This window comes from Mercenaria mercenaria, chromosome 10, assembly GCF_021730395.1.
Source record: "Mercenaria mercenaria strain notata chromosome 10, MADL_Memer_1, whole genome shotgun sequence".
Taxonomy (NCBI): Eukaryota; Metazoa; Mollusca; class Bivalvia; order Venerida; family Veneridae; genus Mercenaria; species Mercenaria mercenaria.
In genome coordinates this window covers 23,159,379-23,183,295 of record NC_069370.1, presented here as the reverse complement: position 1 = coordinate 23,183,295, position 23,917 = coordinate 23,159,379, and the positions used below count along the sequence as shown (strand labels likewise).

At 33.6% G+C, this 23,917-nt stretch overlaps 1 protein-coding gene across 3 annotated transcripts in view; it reads right to left on the bottom strand.

Annotated features, from left to right (window-relative positions):
• LOC123559656 (uncharacterized) overlaps nucleotides 1-23,917 on the bottom strand; it is a 47,103-nt gene that overhangs the window by 7,521 nt on the left and 15,665 nt on the right. For 2 of the 3 annotated variants that reach the window (XM_053552516.1, XM_053552517.1), the window contains 3 exons: nucleotides 15,792-15,847; nucleotides 13,585-13,640; nucleotides 5,781-6,021 (listed from right to left, as the gene is read on the bottom strand). In XM_053552516.1, the coding sequence (XP_053408491.1) occupies nucleotides 5,781-6,021; nucleotides 13,585-13,640; nucleotides 15,792-15,847 (353 nt within the window). Of the gene's footprint in view, nucleotides 1-5,780; nucleotides 6,022-13,584; nucleotides 13,641-15,791; nucleotides 15,848-23,917 lie in introns of those variants that run through there. The other variant, XM_053552518.1, reaches the window with a different exon arrangement.

Sequence of the window (23,917 nt, the reverse complement as noted above, 5' to 3'; positions counted from 1 at the left end):
AAGCATTATTTAGACATTAAAACTAAATATGTGTTGAAAGCATTGTATAAACACGTATATTTTCAAAATATAGGTAATTTTTACCGAGTCGAGTTCCAATTTTTCAAAAAGTAGTAACGTATAGAGACCTTCAGCATTATATTTAACTTAAATCTGTTTTGTATTTAGAAAGAAATTCGAAAATCTATTGGTACATAATGGGTGAATCAGTTAAAAGCTAGGGGTCCTCCGTGACCGAATGGTTAAGGTCGCTGACTTCAAATCACTTGCCCCTCACCGATGTGGGTTCGAGCGTCACTCGGGGCGTTGAATTCTTCATGTGAGGAAGGCATCCAGCTGACTTACGGAAGTTCGGTGGTTCTACCTAGGTTTCCGCTTGTGATGAAACAATGCACGGAAGGGCACCAGGGGTCTTCCTTCTCCATAAAAGCTGGAAGGTCGCCGTATAAACTATAATTGTGTCGATGCGACGTTACCTAACAAAAAAAGTTAAAAGCTAACGTTATGTATTCCATCCATAACAAGCATTAATTAGACACATTAAAACTACATATTGTTGAAAGCATTGTATAAACATATACGTTTTCAAAATATAAGTTCAAACTATAGTTCATCTATATCCAGGACGTGTAAATCTTCAAAGAATCAGATGTTAGATAAGCCGGTACCAGACTTTTCATCTATATTCTTTTTATTTAATTTGCTTTGGTAAAACAAAAAGATTTTAATATTTTTTGTACCAGGCTTCAAAATAAATGTTAACAAGGTAAATGCCAAAAAGAAATGACAATAACAAAAGCAAGATTACCAAGAGGACCATTGTGGCCCAAAGTTTCTCACCTGTCCATGACTATTTGAACTTGAATGTAGTAACAGCTGTGTTTTATTTATAAAATACATAAAATAGATGGAGTGTCCTTATTAAACAAATTTGATAGAGGACCTCAAGTATGCTACATAACAAATTAAATGAAGATCCTCCAATCAGTTCATGGGAAAAACTAGTAAACAGACATTTCTATTCTTAGCTCTAGTGTCCCCTTTTAGGAACAAAGTGCGCCAATGCGAATACCTTTTACAGGTTACTTTATAAAGATGCTAAAAACCAAGTATGATAATGATTTATCAAACCCATCATTAGAAGAAGTTTTATTAAGTTATTGTCTATTTTCAGCTGTAGTTGCCCCACAAAAAGGACATTAGTTCCCACATTTGAACAAAAAGAAGAAAACACTTTAATATGATGTTCAACTTAGATTTAATCACATTTTATTAAGCGGCTCACGAATGGTAGAAGTTTAAATGTATGTTTTTTAGCCCAAGCGGTCCCTAAAGCGGCCAAGAGTGTCATTTTTAAGAAATATAGGAGAAGACTTTGTAATGATGCTACAGACCACGTTTAATGTAGATATAACAAGCAGTTCGTGAGATTAGGTCGTTGCCACATACCAGAACGATGATGCGCCATCAAGCGGTTCATGAGCAGAAGTTGTTTAAATGTTTTTCTATTTTTGTTAGCTCTAGCGGCCCTTATAATCCCTAATGGGCTATGCGACCCCATATGGAAAACGGTGCTAGAGGACCTTACAAGATGCTTTAGATGCAGAACCGTCAAGCAGTTCAAAGAGAAAATGTAATTTCTACTTTTTAAGATTTGAATTTTGCTGTACAGTTTTCAAATCCCAATAGCTAGATATTATACATTTTGCTTGTAATACGAGTATAAAAACAACAATAATACAGTAATACTAAACTGTCTTCCTACGTGCAACTGTTAAAATGTAAACAATGAAAGTATTTGAAAGTATTTTGAATAAGTACTGTCAAAGAATTTGACCAATCGCTTAGAGTAAAACATAAACAGATTGTAATTATATATTTTCATTATGTTCTTAAAGATTGTGGCATATATGGTAGTTTGCCTGTAGATTACGCTAAGCGTTTTATTCACATTGTGGTAGGTGTTTACAAACGTGATCACATGGTTTTGCCATCGTCATGTGATTTCCTTGGTGGAAGCAGACAAGATTCCTGCGGTGTATGACTGTCCGAGATATAACATACAATGGAAACGAGGTACTGGTCTCGATAATAATAGGTGGAACGGCGTAATTGTAGATAAATGTACAAACTATAGTTTTGGAAGAATTCTGTTCAGTCAAATGCATTTTTATTTTACAACTTATATATACTTCTTTGTTTGTTTTGTGTTGAGTTCCATTTTCAACAGTATTTCAATCAATTAAACTGTCCAGTGTTCCTGGATGCTCCGCCATACAGTACTAACCTGTCCACACGAATCAGATCTGGAGGACGAAAAATTTCGGACACAGTATCTTTTTATCAAATCGTCATGGACAGCATACGCCGTAGAACTGCGCTCTCCCTATTAAGTGGAAATATACATGAATATGTCCTGACGCCGAAACAACTGACTGACATTTCATTGTATAAAATAGTAGTCACTCTGTCTTAGAATAATGCTATATGGCAGAGTAACACATGTTTAATAATACATGCTCATTAAATGGCTTAAACATAACACAGTTTTTCAACACATTATGTTTAATATTTATGACTTTTCGTAAATAATGGAATTTTATAAGACAGACAATGTTTAGAAGAATATATGAAATTAGTTTTCAAATCACAACTTTTCTTACTTAAGAGGTATAAGTTGAATCTGTGACATTTATTATCTTTTTTATTCATTTTTAAACTTCAATGTTCTTTCTACAATGCTGTCATTTGTATAGCATTGTCATAATTAGTTCATAATTAAATACTACCATGACAGAATTTGTCCTGGAATCTTAGATCATACACCACCACTACAATTTTGGGTCTTACTTATTTTTAGCTGACTGGAGCTGACCCGGGAGTGTTTAATGACTCAAATGGTGGATGAAGATATTACACAATAGTTTGACTTGAAACCGGTTTGGGCTTCCCGATGGTGTTTTTGCCGCTGGCCGTTCCGGGGCGGTGCCCCACTGTGTTCCTTTGTTTGTTCGTTTTGTCCTTGTGTGTTGATTTTGTGTGCGTGTGTGTGTTGTTCGTTTTGTCCTTGTGTGTTGGCTTTGAGTGTGTGTGGCGTGTGTTTGTGTGTTGTTCGTTTTGTCCTTATGTGTTGGTTGAGTGTGCGTGTGTATGTGGTGCACGCGTTTGCGTGCTGGGGGGTTCGTTTTGAGGAGGCTGCGCTTTTAGTGCGTGGCATTCCCTGTTTGATACTTTTCTTTGTTTTTTTGAGGCTGTGCCAAAAATATCAAGTAATAAGAGAGGTAAGATAAAGTGTATCAAAACACTATATAAGTATAATAATAATAAGCAAAAAAGGGTCATAATTCATAAAATATTGGTGCAAGAGTTATGCACCTTGTGTCATATGATGTGGGTGATGCATGTGGAACAACTACTTAAAGTTTGAATCAAATAAATTTAGTAATAACTGAGATATAGTGAAAATGCATCAAAATTAAAATTAAATTCTAAGTAAAAGGTGGCATAATTCAGGAAATATTAGTGCCAGAGTTATGCACTGCACCTTTTGTCATATGATGTGGGTGATAAGGTGGAACAACTGTTTTAAGTTTGAATCAAATCCATTTTGTAATAACTGACTCAGAGATAGTGTGAAAGTGTATCAAAACTTTAACCTGAAATTCTAATTAAACAGGGGACGGTTCAAGATGGTAGAAAAAGAGCCAAAACTGGCAATTAAGATCCACTCAGAAATAGTTATACTTTTACCCTTTCAGTTAGATTTGCAGAGTGAAAGCATTTCCTGACGTGAGAACTTTTGAAAGTTGTCAAATAGGATTGGTTCTATCAGACAGTAGTGTCTATACTAATTCGCCCTAATTTACGTAAAATAAGAATTTAAAAGTCACTGTACAGATTTTGTTGAAAGTCTGTTTTACTACTGTATATCCTACGTGCTTTATTGACGGGTTTCATTTTCATCTGTATATGTACACATTTGTGAGCAAGAGAAAGAGCCAGTGCTGAAGGGCTGTATCCGATTTACGTAAACTGTATTGAAGGCTACTTGCAATTCTGTTGTCTAATGGCACTCGACCATAGGGTCAATAGTTTATATATGATATTTTCAAATATTGGGAAATTTCCCATTCGGCAACATTTTTCATTGACAATGAATTTTTTTAATTTAAACTGAGTAGTGTAGAGAATGTGGCAATCGGTACGATAACAAATTTTACTTGTTCTTAAAATTACTCTTTTATTTTCAAAACTTGCTTTCTTGAGTGTTCATTTACGATTTATCAAAGTCTTATGCATGTAAATGCAGCTGCCTAGTTTGAACATAGATTGTCAAAATTTACTCTCCCACCTTTTATCTGTTGAAGGAATATAAATTTGATATTGTCCATGTCCATTTGTCTGTCATTCTACAGTAGGCCGATTATATTACTAGAAATAATTTCAGAACCTTAAGCTAATTCAAACTTAAAATTTAGCTGATGATTCATAATATTTAGGTAATTTATGCAATACAAGAAAAAAGTCCTCAAAAGAAATCCAAGCCAAGCTTTGAAAATCAAATGATATTTAAGGGGAGCTTCCAAAAGATTTTAATTAAACAAAGTATTGCATATTCATCTAAAATAAAATCAATTAAAAGAATTAGCAGTAGCATTTCTTTATTTACATGCATGCATTACATAATAATGCAGTTCAAGAAGCGTTTTATAAATAATTGCTGTAACTGCTGACGAATGTCGAGCAAACATCAATATGTTATCAAGTACCTCACCCATCTGCAGTAACAGTGTGAATATATTTTTTGTTTTACAAATCCCTTTTGAATGTTTTTTTTTCCTTCTTGTTTCTGCCTTTGAGACACAAGTGTTTGATGTTCAGCCCCTTTTAACTCAAATGCGGGTGTTTGTTTTAGAAATATGTATTTACAAATTGGGTAAGGAATTCTATATTAATAATAATAATGTTCTAAATTTTGACTCCTATGTTCTGAATTTTGACAACAAAATGCTTTTTGGAAAGATGGTAAAATACTTAACGTAGTCTACGAGTGCTTGCTAGAAATCTTAGAATGTGTTTCCTGATATTCAAAGCAAACATTTAGCATATGGCTAATAATAACGGCCACAATACAGATTAGACGTTAGATCTACTCCAGAATTCCAGATGCAATATAACAAAAATGTGCCAAGATATTACTTTTTTACTGTGTTTCATTTCCTTGCTTACTACTTATTACACACCAAAATGTTTATGTAAGAATAAGTTCAACCCCTAAAATTAAAACCGACCAGCCTACAGCCATTAATACACATGTATGTGCACAAAAGTCAAATGTAGTTAAGACTTATTTATCGATTGTATGTAGGCATAGCTGATATCCTGCAAATTTGTCGCAACAACTCATTAGAATTGGAATTGACAGAAGGTTTTCTGTTATGGACAGAATACCTTAAATTAACTACACAACAATTAGTATGTTAATGAGCATAAACCTTGTCTAAATGCATATACAGAGACACTTTCATGAAGTACCAAAATGATTGAAATAGCATATGTCTTAAACTCAGGGGTTTCATTCATTCTTAAAGTAGAATGTGGAAGTGGAGGATGATCTAGGGCTTCATTCATATAGAATTTGTTTAAAAAAAGGAAAAGTAGTCGGAGCTGCAGACCACTATAGCAGGCGAAAGTCGCACCTCCGCCCTCGCCCCCGGCCCTTAATTAAACCCCTGAGTTATGGTTGTTCTTGTCAACGTAACACTTTAATATCAGAGTACCTCTAGCAAGTCGGACAGGGTCTCAAATGTAGTATCCTTGTTGCTACCAAGCTGAAGAAAAAATGTTCCATGCTTGCTACTTATAAGTGAGTGTATTACGCCGTCTTTGTGTTGTCCATATCTTACGGAAATGACAAAGTTTCCTGGGCGAGTTTCACTTTCCCTCATTAGGAAAGTTCCATCAGGCTGGTGCCTTAGAAGCTCGTTTGCATCTTCCCTGGGAAGTTTACCGAAGAACCATCTAAAACAGAATTTCAGTAAAAATGAACCATTTTATATATACATGCATGAATAAATATATAAAAAAAATATATTTGCAAATCTAATTTCTGTCATTCCTTATCCAATATTGCAATATATCATGTTAGTATAAGACGAAAAAGAATCGATCTTTATTTAAAGATTATATACGATACGAAAATTTATATATTGTTAAAAAATCTATGAACATTATATTTGGTTCAACAAAATAGGAGTGCTTTGCTCAATATCTCTCAGTTAAATAATTATATCAGCTTATCACTTAAGATTTCAATATATGTACTCTAAGATGAAAAATTATATCAAGATTGATACTATATTAATGTCAGTAAATCCATTAGTTTTAGCTGTCTGTAAATTATAGCCTTGCTTATTATTAAAATTGTTCGTGATCTTTCGACCGTACACATTCTGTGTGGTTTCATGAGCAATGCTGGAGAAATGAAGTCTACAATGTGTCAACAATATGAAATAATGCTATTCTTACTACTCCGATTATCTGAACTTAGACGTGTGGTATCAAGAAAAAAAAACAAGACTTCTTTAAATATTTAACGAAGCTGATTTTTACTTGCAAACATGCAAACATTGATTTATCATTTATGCAGAATGTTTAGAAACGTGAGAGAAAATGAACGCCTTTCATTGCTACTTTCGTAGGTATTGTTTATTATGAAAATCAGTTTGTTTTCGTTTCTTCTTCATTTAAATTTTGATATTTTAACTCATATGTAAGGTATTTTAATTCTTTTTGATTCAAATGTGCTTCATTTCTACTGTGACTTCTTGCTATAGTATTTTATCATATATAACACAATTACTTATTCAACTAACCACTCAGACAAAGTAATCATTAAATAGTTTCCCCATGCAGTTACTATTTCAGATTGCTTTATGTATCTACCAGTATAAACATTAATGTTTATTTTATAACCATATAACTATAATAGGACATTATATTGTTTATTAAACCCACGACTTAACTGCTGTAATTTTAAGGCGAGTGTCATCAGAGCAAAGGACTACAGTTGAAAAGAACTGGTTCGGTCATATCAAGTAATTAGCGTGTACATATTGACTAGCTATATGATAAGTATATTGCCCATTATTAAAATATTCTAAGAATAAAGAACATACATGGTAAGTGTAACTAATTCAAAAGCCATACCTCTTATGTTACTGGAGCAATTTAGTCCATTATATAGAGACGGTATCTACCCAAGAAGACTTACGGGTGAAAACTCTGAATTGACCAATAAACTGAGGCGAATATGAAAGCAGTGATCAAAATTGAAAAAAAAATCTTATAGCTTACGACTTAACAATCATTTTATTAATCGTCCTGAGGCCATGTCAAAAAGTTTAGCTGCATTCAAATTGAGAAATGCATCAATGTCATTTTTTATTTGAAAATTTACAACAACAAAAAGAATATTTACGTCTTGGCTTTATTGCATTTAGCAATATGTCCAGACAATTCATTATAACAAGTATCACCAGCTTTGAATATATTCATCAGTGGAACAACAGTGATTGTAAAACGCTATAAACCTTTGTTTACATTATTATTAATTATTGGGTTTGTTACTGACCCACTACGGAAATATGTAGGGTCAGTATGCTTTATAGAGGGCGAGGCGAAGTAACAAACCCAATAATTGATTTGTTTTATCGACCACTTAATTACTTTTATCCTACCTTCATGCAAAATAAAGGCAAAAATCAATGGGTCAGATAAATTTTGCTTTATCAGGTCAGTGACTTAATAAAGCTTGGCAGACTACTTTTTGGATTTTTTCTTAAAACGACGCCATCTTGTTTTGAGAATAACTGCAAACAAGAGGGCAAAGATGGCCCTAGGTCGCTCACCTGATAAACATACCATAACAGTGAAAACATGTTTGACATAGTGATTTCATGGAAACAAATATTCTGACCAATTTTCATTAAGATTGGATAAAAAAAATGTGGTCTCTTAAGTGTAAACAAGCATTTTCTTCAATTTGACCTAGTGACCTAGTTTTTGAGCTAAGATGACCTATATTCGAATTTGACCTAGATTTGATGAAGGCAATCATTCTGACTAAATTTCATCAACCTCAATTAAAAAATACAGCCTCTATCGCATACAAAACGTTTTTCTTTGATTTGACCTAGTGACCTAGTATTTGATCCCCGATGACCCATATTCAAACTTGACCTAGATTTTATCAAGGCAATCATTCTGACCAAAATTCATGAAGATCAATTAAAAAATACAGCCTCTATCGCAAACACAAGGTTTTTCTTTGATTTGACCTAGTGACCTAGTTTTTGACCCCAGATGACCCATTTTCAAAACTGGTCTAGATTTCATCAAGGTTATCATTCTGACAAAATTTCATGAAGATCAGTTGAAAAATACAGCCTCTATCGCATACACAAGGGTTTTCTTTGATTTGACCTGGTGACCTACTTTTTAACCCCAGATAACCCATTTTCGAATTCAGCCTAGATTTTATCAAGGTAATCATTCTGACAAAAATTCATGAAGATAAAATGAAAAATACAGCCTCTATCGCATACACAAGGTTTTTCTTTGATTTGACCTAGTGACCTAGTTTTTGATCTCGGATGACCCATTTTCGAACTTGGCCTAGATTTTATCAAGGTAATCATTCTGACAAAATTTCATGAAGATCAATTGAAAAATACAGCCTCTATCGCATACACAAGGTTTTTCCTTGATTTGACCTAGTGACCTAGTTTTTGACCCCAGATGACCCATTTTCAAACTCGACCTAGATTTCATCAAGCTAATCATTCTGACCAAAATTCATGAAGATCAATTAAAAAATACAGCCTCTATCGCATACACAAGGTTTTTCTTTGATTTGATCTAGTGACCTAGTTTTTGACCCCAGGTAACCCATTTTCAAACTTGGCCTAGATTTCATCAAGGTTATCATTCTGACAAAATTTCATGAAGATCAATTGAAAAATACAGCCTCTATCACATACACAAGGTTTTTCCTTGATTTGACCTAGTGACCTAGTTTTTGATCCCAGATGATCCATTTTCGAACTCGGCCTAGATTTCATCAAGGTAATCATTCTGACCAAAATTCATGAAGATCAGTTGAAAAATACAGCCTCTATCGCATACACAAGCTAAATGTTGACGGACGACAGACAGACGACAGACAGGTGAGCTAAAAAAGACATATCTATGCAACTATTTTTAAAAACGTGCTTTTATTAGGTACGTTAGACCATGGTACAAATGTATAGTGTATGCATACCGTATTTGCAATTACTACAAAAAAGTTTTTATAACGGAAACGCTTGGAGAAACGGAAAGTGACTCATGTTAGCGTTTGTTCAGGATTTTAGCTTTCTGCACTTAAATTTAGGAGTATATTGCATCTGGAATGGAGTGTTATTGAATAAAATCATCGAATAAACAGGTTGCCTATTTGTTCTGTCAAGCGGCGTGTGTATAAGTCACGTCTATCGTTTGCTTGGCGAGGATGGGTAATCCGGCATGCAACTGAACTTCGGACAAAATTTCACTTGGTAGCAAATTAAAATTATTCATTAATGTTCAGCAGAACAGAGAGGTCGGGCACAAAGTAAAACAATATTAGCCTTTGTTTTTCAGCTCTTATATTATAATAGTTTTGATTTAAAATACCTTTTGTGTAATGGTTCGGCGTATTCTCATGTAGGGTCACCCACTGACCCTCTATAGAAATATAGAGGGCAACCAAGTGACACTACTCAACCAATGAAAGGACTAGAATCTGGCGGGAGGTAAAACAAAAAATCTTCAATAACTTCTTTCAGATTAAACTCTGGTATGGTTTTGGTAAGCTCATAATAAAGAGCAAATGATTCTCTCTCACTCAAATGAGTTTTAAACGCTTGCCCATGGATAGTCAAAAGAAATTAAAATTTAGACGCTTACACAAAAGTCTGTTGAGTTTATAAACTTTTCAAGACATCTGATATAGACTTTGATTGGTGAAATCCCAATGAAAAACTCAGAATACAGAAGTTGTCCATTTTTCTTCAGATATTTTAGATGGTAAATTTTAAACAAGAGGGTCATGATGACCCTGAATCGCTCACCTGAGTATATTGAACCACATGTTTCAAATTGCAAACTGATGCTAAAATGTTAGAAAGTAGATCAGTAGGTCACATTTATGGTCACTGAAAGACAGTTTAAAGATTGGTGTGCAAAATTGTACACGTCATCCAAATTTCAAGGCTGGATCTTAAACTAGAGTGGTCACAAGCAAAAGTTTACGCACGGACACACGGACGACGTAGACCTACTGACCTAGTTTTTAACCGCAGATGACCCAGTTTCGAACTTGATCTAGATATCATCAAGATGAATATTTAGACCAACTTTCATACAGATCCCATGAAAAATATCGCCTCAAGAGAGGTCACAAGGTTTTTCTATTTTTAGAATTACTGACCTAGTTTTTAACCACACGTGACCCAGTTTCGAACTTGACCTAGATATCATTAAGGTGAACATTCTGACCAATTTTCATGAAGATCCATTGAAAAGTATGGACTCTAAAGAGGTCAAAATGTTTTTCTATTTTTAGATCTACTGACCTAGTTTTTGACTGCACATGACTCAGTTTCAAACTTGACCTATATATCATCAAGATAAACATTATGACCAATTTTCATGAAGATCCTTGAAAAATATGGCCTCTATGGAGGTCACAAGGTTTTTCTATTATTTAACCTACTGACCTAGTTTTTAACCACACGTTACCCAGTTTCAAACTTGACCTAGATATCATCAGGGTAAATATTATGACCAATTTTCATGAAGATCAATTGAAAAGTATGCCCTCTAGAGAGGTAACAAGGTTTCTCTACTTTTAGACCTACTGACCTAGTTTTTGACCGCACGTAACCTAGTTTCAAACTTCACCTACATCAAGATGAACATTCTGACCAATCAATTTTCATGAAGATCCATTGAAAAAATGGCCTCTAGGGAGGTCACAAGGATTTTGGATTTTTACACCTACTGACCTAGTTTTGGATCGCACATAACCCAGTTTCGAACTTGACGTAGATATCATCAAGATGAACATTCTGAACAACTTTCATAAAGATCCGATGAAAATTGTGGCCTCTAGAGTGGTCACAAGCAAAAGTTTACGGACGCACGCACGGACGGACGGACGGACGACGGACGCCGCGCGATCACAAAAGCTCACCTTGTCACTGTGTGACAGGTGAGCTAAAAAATAATAAAAATATTTTTGCCTTCATTAGGAGATTGTAAATTGGCGCAGTAAGCTATCGTTTCACATGGGAAAGAAAACTTTAGAAGTTGAATTTGAAATTTTCAGGAACCATCTCCAAATTATCGAACCTGATGAATATTGTATGTAGCCGTATACATTCTCTGGACGTTTCATGAAAAGTGCTAAAGATAAGAGGTCTATAAAGGTTAATATTAAAATTGTTTACGGACTAACGGACGACAACCAGCAAAGGGTGGTAACAATAACTCACCATTGAAAACCATTATTTTCAACTGAGGTGAAAGTCCAACAAACATGCATGATAGTCAAGTTATTCAGGAAAAATATGATTCTGAATGACATGAAGTATGCGTAGCTGCCATCACTGTAACGATGTTTTTTTCAGTGTCAATCAAACTGATATATGTAGAATTTGTGGGTATTGTTTTCATAGTTGAATGCACTATTATAAATAGATCTAAGTCTCACATTATAGCAAACACAACTTGACCAGCCTATGCATTATGATAAGCTGTGCTTTTTCTTCAGTATTCGGAAACATTTAGAGACGACAAACAATGAATAATGCTGACTTTTTTTCTCTAAATAAAACAAAGAGGTTATTTTGTCCTACTGTTTTCTTTACTCTGCTGAATAAGTTGCTTGGATGGAGCGTGTCTTGTCGCTGATGTCACATGACTGTTAGATATGATGAAATTTTACATGTGATTGTACACATTTTTCAAAAGCCTCATTTCAAAAATGTATGGTATTTGTAAAAAGTTTAAAAGGCTCCTTTTGGGTTGGGATGTGCTTCTTTCAATTTAAAATCTGGCCAGTGTACCTAGCTTGAGTATCGATAAATATGCTTATGGTCATTTTCCAGCGTACAAATTATGTATCAAAGTTTAAATTGTTTAAATAGGTTAACTCAAATGGTTCAGGCTGTTTTAGTTTATACTTTTTCAACAAATCTATCTGTAAAAATGACCGATACTTGGATAATAAGATTAGAATTAATATCGTTTAGTCAATTATGATTATATTATACCATCGTTATCATATCTTTCTGCAAGAAAGAAAGAAAGGCTATCTCATTGCTATTAAAGGCCGGTTCACCATGCTTATTGCTAAATTTATAACAAATGTCCAATGCTAACTTGCAATTACTAAATGTTATTTGCAAACTGCTTAAGTCAAATATTTTTTGTCAAATGATAAATGCTTATTGTTCATTGCGAAATGCGAAATAATATATGCCAAAGCTTATTGCTAATTGCTACTTCAAATAAAGAACTATATGTACCATCGGATGAAATCTTCCTTTCAAAGTCATTGGCCTTCGTTACATTACTTTGTTTCTGTTAGAAAAGTTGTTTCGAAACATTTTAGTGTAGACAGTTTCGGTCCCATGTTCACATCTCCGGTAGAACATGATATTGTTTCAGTTCAGACATGTAGAACATTATTTGTTTTAAAATAATCAAGACATGCTTCATTAGTTTAAGAAATACAAATCATTAACATTTTAAGTTGAAGTATTTGACGATTAACATTAAATATTTGGCAATAAGCATTAGCCATTTGACATTTGGCATTTCGCATTTAGCATTACCTATACGGCATATAGCATCTTATGTGTAGCATTTAATATTAAGTAATGGCATTTATCATTAATATTTGTCATTTAGCATTTGGCAATTAACATGGCGCATCGACCTTCCATACTAAACCTAATGAATGTATTCTGTAATTATTTAAGACATATAACATTCTACCAGTCTGACTTAAAACAATAACTTGTTCTACCGGCCATGTTCTATTGGACCGAAACTTTTTACTCTTTAGATGTTTAGAAAAAAGTTTTTACTAGAGCAAAGGCCAGTGACTATTTATAGCTGATATATGCAGCTCTTGTTTTTAATAAGGACTTAGCAATAAGCATTTGGCATTTATTGTTTCGCATTTCTCAATTAACTATTAGCTTTTATCATTTGAAAAGTACAGTAATTGACATTAAGCATTTGTCAAATAGCATTTTGCATTAAGAAATTGTCATTTAGCATTTGGCAATTAGCATGACACACCGGCCTTCCATAGTTAACACATGACAAATGCTCTAACTTTAAACAACAAATCACAAAGTCTTGGCGAGATAATCTATCACATCTTAAATATAATATGACTTGTTGAGTTTTCTGTATTTAATACCTTTATTTTAGAGTGTTCAGCATTTCTGTTATGAATACTTCAAAAGAATTGTAATTTCTATTACTTACGGGTAGTCGTCTAAAGAGTGCTTGTTATCGGTGAGATTGATCGAGTCTTCGTCGCACTGAAAGAATATTTTTAAAAAAACTGTAAAGATAGTGTGCAATTTCTGTAAATAATACATGTAAGATGGAAATATCCGCTCTCCTACAAAAGATAATAGGTATGGGCAGATTTCTCGGAAACACAGAGCACCAAAAAGACAGCCCCAGAGCCACGCATATGCCAACAGCAAAAAGAAGCTGTAATGGAAAAATATTTCAGACGGGTTGCTTCAAACATCCAACAATTACATATTAATTCATGCTAAATATTGATGGAGGGGAAGGAAATGGTAAAGGGCGAAATGGGGTCCGGGGTGGGGGGGTGTGGGGGCGAGGAACCCGAAGGGGAAAGTTGAACAAGGACGAATATACAAGGGAATGCCATGTTCTTTAGAAACAGTCGCACTACAACGTAAACCACAATAGCGCAGACACTCATGTACCAAAGATAAACATATAACTACGATCAACTGAATAACATAGAAAAACGTACAAGCAACACATAAGAAAATAGTAGGGCACCGTTATAGACTCACAAGCATACAAACGCACCTACACAAGTAGGAAAAACACTCTGGACATTCAAATATCAGCTAATAGAAGACAGTCACCTTAGCGATTGTACCCATTTCATTGCTCAAGATATATAAGGCATAGACAATTCCCTGAGTCACATAATCATTTATTGACACTTTTAAATATCGTAATAATAGAAAATCATCCTAACAGTGGAAAAGAATTTTTTGTAGTCCTTTTAAATGATTTTCTTTTTTGTTTTGATTTGCTTAAAAAATAAATCGCGAGCTATTAAAATTTCAATTTGAATATGAAATATATGGCCGTACTGGAAGTTTTTGGATGCTTTCCTTCGCACGTACTTTAAACCTAAACGGAAATTACTAAACCGCAATTTCAGATATAATTAATAGTTTTATCTTCTCCTTTTTCACATTACACCAAACGTTGCATACTATTGACAATGCAGATGTCTAAAACAACAAAATCGTTAAAAAGGGCTATGTCAGACTAGCAGATATCAATACGTAATGTCACAACGAACGCTTTCTATGATTAACGTCCAGTAAAATACATGTATCTCTTGTGGCTATGTGACGTACATGTTAGGCAGTGGAACTAAAATACAAAAGGTAGCCACTACCTATTTAAAATATATATGTACTTAACTGTTTTATTTGAGCAGGAAAAGAAATATTCTTGGTAAAATATTTGGAAACAATGGAGACAACTCATCTAAAACTGTATTATAAGCTTATGTGACTAGGTACCTATGTCCTGCAAACTATGCATTTTAACAATTTGGAAAGATCAAATCAAGAGATTCCCTGGGGAAGTGTGGCATTTCTGTAAGTGAAATTAGTCAACAAACACGATTTTTAAGTGTTAAAACTTACAGAGTTTCGCAAGGTAAAACATTTGTTAAGAAAGCGTGAGAGAACAATCCTTACTACCTATGTATACGTATCAAAGTATGGGAAAATATCTAGTTACGAGAAAATCAAGGAAAACAATTTAAGGACTGCTAGATGAATGACAGTGTTATCCTGTATAACAAGTCATTTAGATATATTACTTTCACGATAAAGGGAGTTTTATATAAACAGTTTTACTTCGTAACTCTTGAATTTTGCATGCATATTCCATTTTGTTCTATACTTACTAGGTAATTTATTAAGCCTTTGTGTAATAATTGCTACCTTTTCTAGAGAACTACAATTCATACCAAAACGTTTTGTACCTCTGCTTTCGTCCCTTAAAACAATGCCATCTTTTCAACACCTGTAACATTTCTACATCGGTATCCTTTAGGTATAGTTACATGTCCTTTTTCTTTCTCTTTTTTTTTTACGGCCGTATTTTTTTATATCTAATTTGTATAATTCGAAAAGTCGCTTTAAAGCCGTAAAGTAAAATCTAGAAATGTGAAATCAGTCTACAGGTGTAAATTTGAAATTTTGAACAAAAATACAGGACTTTTAGAGCTGTAAAATTTCGTACAGGTTCATACATATATGTTAAGTATTGTACCCCTTACAATTATGTTGGGTACTGTACCTTTTATAGATATGCTGTATATTGTATCCCATATATACCACGGGTAAATATTAAAAGCGGTAATATGTACTACAAACAAGTGAGAATTTGAGTCTTACCTGACTAGATTCTAACGCAGATATACTTGGGTCTTTATCCTGAGCAATCCTTTGTTCTTGAAATGAAAATAATACAATTCATTATGATTAAGTCAATATCAATTAGTACAATTATTTTCCCTTACAACTGAATGATTTAATGGGATTGAAAAATATTTTGGAAATTGAAATAATACAATTTATATGATAAATTCAAAATAAATTAGTGCAAATCTTTTCCTTTGTAACTAAATGATTAAATGGCATGGAAACAGATCTTTTAATTTTAAGACTGGAACAAAATTTTGCCTACAACGACAACTCAAAGTGACTCGCGTTCTCTGTAAACAGTAACACGAATTGTCAAATCTACAAGACGATCCTTTGGAAATTACTTTCATAAACACGTACACTTCATAATGTTTAGTACACTGATAATTTTTCAAATCCACAATTCATGTTAGTTTTCTTCCATTGTACATTAGCATGAGGATATAATGCCTCGAATGATAAATTTAGGTAAAAGATTAAGTCGGTGGTCTTAGGAGCTTAACATATTAAAGCTATAGGAAGGAACGTTAGAGTTTTAAGACATATATCGGAGTACGGATTCATCGTAGATGAGACACTTTACGTCAAAAGTTCTGATAGTATAGTCGAATATGTTTTTCAGCCTGATTTACAGGGAACAACATTATTTGAATGTATCATGAATAAATTATTCAAAACTTTATACTTTTGACAGAAGCACAATTCATGTTCCATAATTTGTGACTTTCGCCCCGACTTCATCTCAGTGTTGTTTTATTTTCTGGTCCTTCGGGATCATTGATTAGATTTTAGATTTGAAGATTGAATACTGCTTAAGCCGATGCTAGGGGGCATGGGCAGTGTTGCATTTTCGATTACTGCTCATGAACAGGCTCAATCAAACCGAGTCTGCAATTTTTACTGTTTGCCTTGCTCTCGGTGCTTCCGAGGGATCTACTTTCCAGATTTTATTTACTTCACAACAGCGGGTGTTAAGTGTTGTGTGGCGGCCGTAAAAAGTCGCCCCGACTTCATCTCAGTGTTTGTTATATTTTCTAGTCCTTCGGGATCATTGATTTTTTGTTCAAGTCATTTAGATTTGAAGATTGAATACTGCTTAAGCCGGTGCTAGAGGGCGTGGGCAGTGTTGTTAAACTACAAACACAAAATAACTTTAGATATGGTGAATACGGCAGGATGCCACTCAAATATAACAGAATAGTCAGAGTCATAAATTACTGGTTAAAAATAATTAAAAGCGACAATAAAAAGTACATAAAACAAATCTATAAAATTTGATGGTTGAAGACATTGGAAAAAAAACAAATAAGAACAATTGGGCAAAATCTGTTAAATCCACATTGAAGACTTTAGGATTTTATTATGTCTGGTTATTTAAAGGAGTAGGAAATGAAAAACTTTTTATTAGTGAACTTAAACAAAAACTAAAGGATAAGTTTAGTCAAGTCTGAAATGCAGAATTAAGCAATTCAACACGCGCCTCAACTTATAAATTGTTTTCAGAATTTAATTATAAGATATATTTTTAAACCTAGAAAAATTGAAAGAAACGAAAGAAAATACTTATATTGTAATAAAATAGAAGATGAATTTCATTTTTTTTTCTTAGAATGCACACTTTTTAAGGAGCTTAGAATTCAGTATATACATACATATTATTGGAAAAGACCTAATATCCCGAAATTTGTTGAATTGTTGTCATCAGAGAGTCCGACAATAATAAAAAAACAAGAGCTGTCCGTAAGACAGCCAAGCTCGACTATTCGAAATATTGTCCCAGAAGCAGGAAAATATTACCCAAAAAGGTTAAATATCAAAAGAGTTTTAAGTTCAAAAGGGGGAATAATTTGACCAAAATGCATATCAGTTATGGGACTTGCTGCTATCGACTAGTTTTATAACCTCGAAGGCACATGTGAAGTTTCAATTCAATATCTGCATTAGTTTTGGAGATAGAAACTTGCATGTAAAACTTTAACCAGAATTTTCAAAGTCCAAAGGGGGCATAATTTGCCCAAAATACATGCCAGAGTTATGGGACTTGATCCAGTGAGGTTAGTAATTGATCTAGAAAAAGAAAAAATAAGTTTCAAATCTATATGCCTTTAAGTAATAGCTGTATGTACTTGCACGCAAAACTTTAACCAGAATTTGCTAAGTCCAAAAGGGGACATAATTTGGCCAAAATGAAGGTCAGAGTTATGGGACTTGCTGCTATCAACTAGTTTTATAACCCCGAAGACACATGTGAAGTTTCAAATCAATATCTGCATTAGTTTTGGAGATAGTAACTTGCATGTAAAATTTAACCAAAATTTTCTAAGTCTAAAAGGGGGCATAATTTGCTCAAATACATGTCAGAGTTATGGGTCTTGACCCAGTGAGGTTGGTAATTGATCTAGAAAAAGAAAAAATAAGTTTCAAATCTATATGCCTTTTAGAAATAGCTGTATGTACTTGCACGCAAAACTTTAACCAGAATTTTCTAAGTCCAAAAGGGGGCATAATTTGGCCAAAATGAAAGTCAGAGTTATGGGACTTGCTGCTATCAACTACTTTTATAACCCCGAAGACACATGTGAAGTTTCAAATCAATATCTGCATTAGTTTTGGAGATAGTAACTTGCATGTAAAACTTTAACCAAAATTTTCTAAGTCCAAAAGGGGGCATAATTTGCTCAAAATACATGTCAGAGTTATGGGACTTGACCCAGAGAGGTTGGTAATTGACCTAGAAAAAGAAAAAATAAGTTTCAAAGCTATATGCCTTTAATTGATGGCTGTATGTACTTGCATGCAAAAACTTAACCAAGGTGTGACGCCGACGCCGACGCCAGGGTGAGTAGAATAGCTAGACTATTCTTTGAATAGTCGAGCTAAAAATATCAATGTATACCTTTAAAGCATTTGAACAAATAAATCTAATATTTTACTTATCACTTTTCTCCGTCTGTACAAGTTTTAAACTACATATTTAAACTAAAACTTATCTCAGACTTAAAATAATGACTACTTGCTACTCTCGGCTATTATCTATTTTATCCCCAAAAGTTTGATAAACCGTCTTATTTGTAATTTTAAATTACTCTATGTGGTCATTAGACCCAATACACAAAGGGAAACCCAAAGACCAGGTGCCGTATTCATAAAGCATCTTAAGTATAAGTTTTGACTTAAGTTGAAGATTTTACTTACGTTTGTGGTGATTTCTGCTTAAGTCTATGTAAAAAACTTAAGTCCTATTCATAAAACAGTTTAAACTTAAGATACGTAAGAAATGACTTTAGCCAGAAAACAAAATGGCGTCATGAGTACGATTAAAGTGTTGTTTTTCAGATAAAAGCACTTTAAACATAATTGTGCATGCTGTATCTGTCTGAAATTAATGTTGTTGTTTTTTTTTTAATGTTTTCGTCCACAACAAAAGCCAAGAATTACTTATTAAGTTGTTTTATGAATAACAAATATACTTAAGTAAAATAAATTTCTTACCTATTAGTAAGTAATACTTGAGTAAATAATCAATTTCTTATACTTATACTTAAAATGTTTTATGAATACGGCCCCAGAACTCACAAATCTTCTATAAATATTACATCAGCCCATGCAGCTGACAACTAACATAAAGTATGAGAATCAGTATATCTTAAATGTATTATAGATAAAATTACCATGACCGACAATCTGTGTAAACCAATTAGCTCATTTTCTAAAAATTAAATCCATTTGATATAAACACGGAAGTGACTTTGCACAATTTATCATAAACTAGTCAAGTGTCGTAAAGTAAGATGTTCTCTAGAATTGAATACGAATGCCAAAAATTGTAAACGTTGTCGTCATTTCCAAAAGATGACGCTATGTATGATGATGTCAATTTAAACCACTTGAGTTATTCTGTGTGCTACTTTGTTTTATGGAAAAATATCAGCACAAATGCTTTTTTTCTTTACTTTTTTTTTCATCTGTTTGGTTTTAATCGGTTATATACATTATATTGATATCCATATTGTTGTTCTTCACGACGAATGTACTTGTATATTTATTGTAACGTTAATACTACGTTACATTTATAGTTACTTATGACAAATGTTCGTATTTATATTGTGTTTATAATGTGTTCCTTTCCTGTACTTATATATTTATTATGTAAATGCTCTTCAGTTATGGAGGAAATAAAGATAATAATAACCTTCTTAACACTCATGGTCCGCTTTGCAATGCAAGGTCTTTTGCCAAACTTTGTTGCCCATATTTTTTTCTGAATCTTTCGTTTGGGCTCAAAAAAGTGGACCCATGTCTCTTCGCCAGTGACGACATTTGCGAAAGACCGTGCATTGTAATTTGGAAACTGTTTAAGCAACAGTTTTGCGCATTGCACGCGTGCCTTTTTCTGAACATCTGTCAACAGATGGGGAATCCATCTAACACAGATCTCTCTCATTTTCAAATTACGGATCAGAATTGTATGAGCTGCTCCTAATGAGATGCCAACCATACTAGCTATTTGCCTAGGGGTGTATCTTGCATCAGTAGCAACTTATTCTTTCACTCTAGCAACCATCTTGGCAGACCTTGCCGTTTTCGGCCGACGGCCATGTGGTGCATCTTCTGTTGAAACTAACCTACATTTGAATGTCTTAAACCAACGAATAACTGTCGAAAAAGACATTTCATTATGTCCATAAACAGAACATATTTCATCAAAACCCCTATACCAAGAATACAACGATTTTTAATATAGGACCGTATTTCAACGGCGTACGCTGACTTTCTTCCAACCATTTTTGTATTGGTATACACGAGTAGGCAATGTTTAGCGAGCGATAGACACAGTTAAAGTGAACAGACTTTAACGGGTGTGGTATCAACACGGTGAGGATACGTACACCGGATATTGCCATTAAGTGATAAGGTATTTTCCGAAAACGTGATTATTTTTCGTCAACAAGGTAAGTAAAACCCTGATTTACTACTGTATTATACTACTACAGAAGAAAAGAGCATTACTTTTCATAACTAGATACTGTGTATATGCTCTTACAAGCGTAAAATGAGTCAATCTTAAGTAGAAATGCTAAAATTTGTGATAAAATGACAAGTTTATCATTTGATAAATGCATGCCGTAAACACATTTGTCCCGATACCATAACCTATTTGCATTGTGGGGAAAGTCTGAATCGAACGATTTATTTAGTTACATACAAAGAAAAAATGTTTCAGCTTTGTACATGTTCAAATCATGGAGAAATCGGTGATAAATGAGCGTCGATGGTGTACTGTGTATTGAGTTTTCAAAGTAATATTTGTACTGTGTATTGCAGTTTGGTGTACTGAGTATTGATATTGTAAAACGTGCATATTTTCAGCATTTATGGTCATTAGATAGACAAAGTATGGAGTTCCATTGGCCAAAATGATGGAATTTCTTTTTTTTTTGTTTGCAGATGACGTTAGACTTCACAGCGAAAATAACAAGCACCAGTTTGAACACTGATATTACAACTTAAAATTACAGCGGCATGCCAATAAACAATCCGAGAAACTGTCTAAAGACTAGCCATTGTCGACAAAAGGCACAACCACAAGTTCAACCGTGAAGTTTTATAATAATGAAACTCAGGATATGAGAACGATAAGAGTGGAAAAGGTCTCTCTTTATAAGAAGAGCAAACATGAAAATATGTTATACTTTTACCTTCATACTACAAAGAGATATAAACCTTGGTCAATAGACGACCTTTATCAATTATGGTGTCAACAGTTCAAAGGTCAAGGTCATAGGGGCTTTGAGATTTTAAAGTGGTTTCTCCTCAATAACCTTAGACTCATTTGACGTAGAACGCTCTAACTAGTTTCACTTGAAATTTTCTTAAAGTAATATAGTCAAAGCTATTTTTATTGTTTTAAATGCATTGTTCTGAAAGGTAATTAGCTCACCACTTTCTTCATACGAAACAAAATGTGTGTCATATGCATTGAGCAATTTGTTTAGAAGTAGGAGGAAACAGTGCCATATGTAATTCTTGCACACTTCATTTGCAAGATATATGTCATTTCTATGCAAACAGTTCGTTATCATTGTTATGTGATTAACTTCCCTGTTAACCAAAATAGTATATTCAAGGTCAACTTCAAGCTATAACAAACGATCGGGAACTGACTTGAAGATCATTCCGATTTTTTCATGTATTCAAACTGTTGAATGTAAAATGTTTATGATCTTTGGTTTAACATATTTATTCCCAACACCATACATAACCATATTTATATACTAACATTACAAGTACAGTTGGTGGAAAGGGTTAGAAAGAAAGACAAATCTTATAGAGTTCTTCTACTATCTTATCATGATCTTTGCTATTTTATGAATTTGTGTTTAGGTTTCAAGTTTGTTTAATAAATATTACAACGTACATGACTAAGTATTTGTTCTTTATCAAAGTAAAACATAGCTTTTACAATATTGCTTGTCAAATAATGTTTGGTAAAATAAATATGTCACAACAGAACCTATTTCAGTATCAATACCCACTCTTATGTAAACTCTAATGTACACTCATCACATTTATGCAGTAACTAGCTACTTCTTTTAATGTCAGTAAGTATTTGTCTGTTTGCTTTTCTCTTTGCTCTTAATTTAGCGTCAGAAATGCGGTCTCTGTTATGCAAGCAGTTGTATAATTGTAAATCATTGGAAAGTTATAAGCCTGCTCTTCAAAACAACTTGCAGTTTCACTATACCTCATATTAACCAAGTTGTCGATGAAAACATTTTGCGTCGTCAAAAATATAGGAAACAATAAAATCACTTAAAGAAAACGTTTCTTGGCAAACAAACTAATTAAAGCTATTTATTCATTCATCTATTTTGTCACATTCTTTCATAGACTGTGTAACAATACTCTCCGAGAACCTTGTCTATCCATGGAATTGCACTCTGTGTAACATTGAAAGTTCCATGTACACCGCCGTGTATGTGTCTTCTTAGATCATATTTTTTGTACTGGTATGCATTGTGTAAATGTTAGGGCTAGATGGCGTGGTAGGTAGAATACATTTGCACTACCGTCAGTGAACAGGCTCCTCACCATTTGCCCAAATCAAAGGTTTCTTTCTGTTCTGTTGCAAATTGGTCCCTTTTTGTAATTCGGGTTCTTTTTTAAACTGTTTGTTAATATTTTCTGAATCGACAGTATTTTTTCTCTGCATATGTCTGGTGCTATTTTGTAATTTACTTTTTTTGCAATTTTGGTCGTTAGCACACGAACATATTCTCGACATGTTGGTGGTGTTCAACAGTGACATCACGGCCTTAAATTCGTTCGTCGAGCCAGTCATAAACACACATACACAAGTTGAATCTGCAACGAAAAAAAATCACAATATAATATTTATAAGTAGGACCGGGCTGTCTGCAAGATATTGTGAGTAAGTCTAAGTGGCATCCCAATGCAAAATTTTAAAAGATACATGTACCTTTAACTGTTTTTGAGATAATTCATTTAATATCAACTTAAACAATGCTCAATGAAGAATAGAATATATCTATACATTTACAACTGGTAACATAACAAAACATATTGCCCACTGTTGCACTATGGTGTAGTGAATTACGTTTAGAGCTTATTACATGAAATACAACAGAGTAAACGCTATACATATCAAAGTAAAACATCACGTATCTTCAGGGCTAAAGAAATACTGTTTTGTACTTTGAAAAGGAAATGATAATGTACATTTTGTTAGATTCATTCTATAAAACTCAGCGATAATGTAAACAATACACAGTACAGTAAAATGTGATACAGGTCAATACACAGTACATATATTTGCAATACACAGTACACCACCGACGCTCATTTTTCATCGATTTCTCTGTCATCTGAACATTTACAAAGCTGAAATTTTGCATATGTTTTCTTTGTATGTAACTAAATAAATCATACGATTCAGAATTTTTATCATACAACAATAAGTGACGATATCGGGAGAAATGTGTTCCCGACCTGCAATTATCAGATGATAAAGTTGCCATTTTATCACAAATTTTAGCGTTCCTTTATAAGATTGACTCATTTTACGCTTGTGAGAG